Source organism: Helianthus annuus, chromosome 6 (genome assembly GCF_002127325.2).
Source record: "Helianthus annuus cultivar XRQ/B chromosome 6, HanXRQr2.0-SUNRISE, whole genome shotgun sequence".
NCBI classification, from domain to species: domain Eukaryota; kingdom Viridiplantae; phylum Streptophyta; class Magnoliopsida; order Asterales; family Asteraceae; genus Helianthus; species Helianthus annuus.
In genome coordinates this window covers 20,442,266-20,448,412 of record NC_035438.2, presented here as the reverse complement: position 1 = coordinate 20,448,412, position 6,147 = coordinate 20,442,266, and the positions used below count along the sequence as shown (strand labels likewise).

Here is a 6,147-nt window from a genome sequence, read left to right as displayed (position 1 = left end):
ATTTACAACTTCATTTTATAAGTTTTCTGAAAATCTGTCGTTTGACTTTTTATTAAACATAACTTTAACCCATCATTTGACCAACTTAACGTGATTTCCAGGAGGTGCCCTTTGAGGGATTAACACCTACCTAATTATGATCACGTAGCCATGTTCGATTCGAACAATGGTTGGACCATAATGATCTAAATCGAAAGTCAAAGCAAAAGTCAATTTGCTTGACTTTCAGCTAAAATCTTAGCCTACAAAAAGAAAGAGCAGGAAAGGAACACTTACTTATGATCCTTAGAAAGTTTAGAACTCAGAGGAAGCTCCCTTTAAGATCAGGAACTTCCAAGAAAGATGATAGAAGGAGAATTGAGGAATGAGCAAAGAGAAGTGTTGAATGAGGGTCCCATTTATACTAAATGATGGTACACAAGATTGACCCAGGTGTTGAGGGATGTTGTAGAAATAATGCAGGTGTCCATGGAGGTGGCAAAAGCTGAAGAAGGGTGGCAAAATCGCGAGAGGTGGAAACATGGCAGAGTTACTTGGCCTACAAACAAAATTCTGCCACTGGTAGTCCCTTGCGGACCGTAAGCGATAAGTCCTTGCGTTCCGTAAGGACATTATGAGCGCAAAAATATTAATCAGGCTTACGGACCGTCAGGGTTAACCTTTGTGGTCCGTATGCGACCATCATAACTTAAATTTTGATATTTTCCATGTTTAGTCCCTCCACTGTCATACTTTCCAATCTTTACAAAATTAGTCCCTCTCGTCCAAATTATTAGGCATATTTGAGAGTGGACACGTGTCATTATATTGTTCGGCAAAATTTTACGAGGTGTTACATACGTCCATTTTTCGTGGCCTACGGTGCTCTTCATCTAGTTCATTTGCTTCGTCGTAAGCGAAGGTTAACCCACCGTAGCATACGCTAGAGGCCTGCTACCCAGAACAAACCCCCGCCACCGTAGCTTACGGTCACCCGCCGTAGTCTACGGTTGGCTGCTACTATTTTGGTTGCAGCTTGTTTTGACTCGTTTTTACTTCCTTTTTTATTACATCAGTCCCGAGACCTCTAACACACCTTTTTCCAATGTTTTGTCGGCTCTAAATTCTTTTCAAACTGTCCACAAACATCACCCCAACCGTAATGAAACTTATATAGAATAATTAAATACACCTAACCATAATCCGGTTAGTATCAAGAATTTGGATATATATATATATATACATATATACATAAATATATATATATATATAGAAAGTATATCATACAGTATGCCTTAACGTACATTGCGTACGCGATGGCAAGTCACACGTTATAACAAGAAATCGCATGTTGATAAATCCAGAAGTTCGCATGATCAAACAAGTATAAAATCGCATGGTGATAGATAACCAAAATCGCATGTTGATGAATACCCAAAATCACATGTGGATGAATAACCAAAATCGCATGATGTTTAGTAATACCAAAATCGCATGTTGTAATGCCTCGCGTACGCAATGTACGTTAAGGCACTTTGTACGTTAACCAGCCTATATATATATATATATATAGGATTAGGTTCAAGAGTGAACACTAGTGTATTTTCGAACTGAGCGAACTAATCCTAACCATACACGTGTGTAAATCAATGTCCAGGATTCGTTCACTCAGTTCGCAAATACACTAGTGTTCACTCTAGAACCCACCCTATATATATATATATATATATATATATATAGGGTCACGATCTAGAGAAACGGTGGAAAGTGTGAGAACGGAGAGAACGCTTATGGATCATCAGATCAAAACAATCTATGGACTAGATGACGCAGTGGCGTTTCGTAAATAACATCACTTTTATTAGTGTGGCGCGCTTCATTAAGGGTAAAAGGGTCTTTTGACTTCTCTACACAAAACGCCAAACTCAGGAATAAAACGCTATTAAAATCCCGCCTTAACACACATAGCACACTTCATCCTAATCTAAACGCCATTAGATATAAAACGCCAAACTTTGTTTTTAACGGATAAAACTAAACAAACAATACTAAAATGACGGAACTTAATTACTAGCATTTACTATATTAAAAATCGCGCCTAAAATACGCGCCAAAAACTTCCTATATAAACAACCTCTCAAACCTACTAAAATTCACCCCAAAACGCCAAACGCCATATTTTCCTCTATACCATTCATCTTAGAAACACCAAAAAAACCCAAATATCAAATATTTTAATCCGTGTTTCTTTGATATACACTATTTCCTCAATATAAACGCAAAAACATACAAAAACCACAAAAATTCAAAAACGCCATTTCATGGAGATTCAGTTTTGTTCTCAATAAAGTTTAGCTAAACGGGATGGACAACATTGTTAGACATCTTTCTTGACTGAGGATTAACAATGTTGTCCATCTCGTTGCAAAACATTATTAAGTTTAGCATGACCAAAATTAGAGGTTTTTGGTAGTTTTATTTAGTGGCGTTGTTTGTTTGTTTGTTTTTTTTTGGCGTTTGATTTGCTTGACCGATCTTGTATTGTTTGTTACGTAACTTCGAAGTAGCATGTTATGAACAAATAGGTCGAAAAATAAGAATGGAAAAAAATGATGTATAAAAATGATGTAAAACGCCAAACTGAGATATGTATGTGTTCTATAGGAATGAAATATACAAAACGCCAAACTACTCTACAATGGCTCTCGAAGACCATCTGTGTGTGTTCTATAAGAATGAAAAATACAAAACGCCAAACTATTCTTCACTAGCTCTCGAAGACCTTGTCGACCTTCTTTTTATTACAGCATGTTTGCATGTCGATGTGTAGTGTCCATATCATTTGCAGTTCTGACAATGTCTTTCTTTGGCCCCGGGTTTCGACTTTGATTTCTTTTTCTCGATTGCTATCTCCTGTTTAGATTTCAGGCGCTTTCGAGAACCAGAACCTTTGGATTTATACCCAACAGGGACTCTTATTGGATTCTTGTCATTTTTGTATTGACCGGTTATCTCGGCAAATCTATCCCTAGTACTAGCGGGAGGAGCAACAATCTGCATATCTTGAACTTTCTTCATATAAGATTGAACATGATCCTTGTATAAGGATAGCTCCTCTTTATTACCAGATAAATGGTTCAAAGTATATTCCGTTGAAAAAATAATATCTCGCATCATAGTTTGCACATCGGGGTCAAGCTTGGTCATATATTCACGACTAATTGAGAATTCGGGTGAGCAATTTGGGGAAGCCTCTTTGCGCCATCTATTCAGAATGTACTGTTTTGGAAATTCCCTAATGTCCATAATTCTCAAAACATAGAATATATGTCTACATAGCAAACCAAACTGTTCAAAACGCATGCATGAGCAACTACATGTGCAATCAGACTTACGGAACATTACCTGAAAAATGCCAAAAACAATATCTCTATAACGCCATGCAGAGAATGTTTGTCTAAAGAATTAAAAAAAAGACATTGGATATGAAAAACGCCATTAACAGAAAACTCCATATAAAAACAAAACGCCATTGTTTACCTCAAATAAGGATGTACAAGGCTGTTGGAAGTCATTTATGTAAAACTTAACAAGCCTATCGTGCTGATATTCGTAACGTTGATTTATGCAATCCGCAATTCCAATTAGCTCAGCTTGAACGTTACAAAAAAAAAAAATACTTTTTGTGTATATGTCAACAGCTTTGCCTTCCAACAAAGAGTAATTACTCTTCAACTGGGGTCGTTTGTATCGAGATTCATGATCATTTTTCCGGTGTGTGTGATGCTATGCTTCTATTGCAGTTTCATAATGAGTCATGAACTCAACAAGAATAGCTTTCGAATTGCACACTTGACCAAAAAATGATTCTCACTCTCCGACCTCGATGTCGTTCCCATAAGACCCGACATCTCTTCCATTCTATAGTATGCAGGGATCCAAGATTCCCTGAGTGCAAAAATATCAGATAGCCAGTCATTATCTGCTAAATTGAACTCTGAGATAACCGCTTCCCATTCTGATTCAAACTTTTTCAGGTGTGAGAATATCCGTCCACACAACACCACAAATACGTTCTTTAAAATTGGTGGAATTGCATAGCCTAACACCACCCTATGTATAACACGAAAACGCCATGCATAAAAAAACATATAAAATTACACAAAGACAAAACTTAATTAAAAAAAACATTAACAAGCTACAAAACGCCATGCATTTCAAAACCCAGTGTATCCTAAAACGCTAAAGGTAAAAATAAGCATACCAACCTTACAGAGAAAGTTTATGCATCACATGCCACATGCATAACCGATGTCTCGTGTCAACAAATACAAAAGAAATAGCCTTCTTCATTGTTGGATCTTGGTCAGTGACAACAACTTTTGGTTGAGAACCAACAGCTTTTAGAAAAACTCTCAACAACCAAATATATGTATCAGCAGTTTCCGACGCCAATAATACTGCACCAAATGTGACATTGCAGTGATGATTGTCTATACCAGTGAACGATACAAACACCATAGAGTATCTGCATATGAAAACGCCATGAGAATTGAAACAATAATAAAACGCCATTGCATGTAAACTTATAAAACGCCATTGCATGTATACTAATAAAATGCCATATTATGTAAACTAATAAAAACGCCGTTGCATGTAAACTCATAAAACGCCAAAAAAAAGAAGTTGAATAATAAAATATTACTTGTTGGAACGATACGTGGCGTCAAACGAAATCACATCACCAAACACATGGTAATTTTGTTTGGCTTGATCATCACACCAAAAAAGTCCCTTCAAATGATTCTCTTCGTCTGTGAAGTAATCATACGAGAAATTAGGCTGAGAATTCTTTTCATTCAAATGTCTCACAACCATATCGGTGTCATATTCCCCTATAAACAAGTTAATTTGCCTCTTATAGTTCTTAAATTCAACTTTACTTGCACCCACATCTTCAAAACCGCCAAAACAAGTCTTCATAACATTAAACGCCTTCACGGGACCCAAATTCACCTTAGACATGCAGTGTGTAACATGCTTCTGGAGCTGAGTGAGGTGTCATTCAGTTGGAAGAAAATGCTTATCAGGACGTTCAACAAGATAATGGTTGTGCTCCTCGAAAAACTTATACACCTTCCATGATCCATCCTCAAAAGTTACACCTAACAGTGCACCACAATCAGTCCTCTTTGAAAAGTTGGATCGCACTAATTGCTCCTTTTGATTGGGGTCCAACGTATCAACCTTCTTGTCCTTGTATAACCCAGATCTCGTACACAAGTAATACTTAATATGTAACACCCCTTTAGAGTTTGTCTTTGTAGTAACTTTCCTGACTGAATACCCACACTCCTTGGCATACTTGACATACATTGAATAACAATCCTCGAGGCTTGAGAACACCATGTCCATTGTGGGCTTTATTTCTTCACTGACGTCAGGAATGATAAAAGGTAATCCAGTTTTGGGGCAAAGCCTTTGACTCGAGGAAGCAACTTCGTCTGAGAAAGCACAGCGAGGAACAGAAAAATCAGAAAATGCCATTAAAAATAGAAAATGTCTCGTAATAACATTATAGATTAAAACGCCATTAATTGAATAATAAACAAGACATAATAAACACATAATTTAAAAATGGCATGATGAAAATGCAATTAGATGAATAATTAACAAAATATAACATCATAATGAAAACGGCATAATTAACAAAACTGATCTTTACACAAATTAACAAATAGTAATAACTGACGTTTACAAATACTACTAAATAACATTCAAAACTAATCAAATAGATGTAAAACGCCAATGATCGTAAAAACATAAGAAATATACTAGATCGTAAACCACAATTAAAATTAATATTGAAAACTCCAATTATCAGTTCTTAGTAATTGTTTAAATACCAATTAAAACGCGATTAAATTGCATAATTGAATAAAGCCATTGAAAATCATACAACACATTATAAAAAAACAATGAAACAAGCATAAAAGAACAAAACGCTATATCTATTGCATAATTTGCTGGAACAAAAATAGAAAACGCCAACGAATTTTACTTTGTCGAACAGAATCCACGTTAGACGCCATAGATCTGAGAAAGTGTGACATCTGTGCTTATGTAATCATTTTACAGACTCTGAATAATTCAATATTAATAAAACAA

General features: G+C 36.0%; 1 protein-coding gene across 1 annotated transcript; it reads right to left on the bottom strand.

Moving 5' to 3' along the window:
- Window positions 1–5,040: 5,040 nt before the first annotated feature.
- LOC110944484 (protein FAR1-RELATED SEQUENCE 11-like) lies at window positions 5,041–5,526 on the bottom strand. The gene has a single exon (XM_022186148.1). It carries the CDS (start codon window positions 5,524–5,526, stop codon window positions 5,041–5,043), a length of 486 nt encoding a protein of 161 aa, XP_022041840.1.
- Window positions 5,527–6,147: the final 621 nt, after the last annotated feature.

Excerpts from the sequence above, each read along its gene's own strand:
- LOC110944484 (XM_022186148.1), bottom strand. The coding sequence starts at position 5,526 with ATGGCATTTTCTGATTTTTCTGTTCCTCGCTGTGCTTTCTCAGACGAA.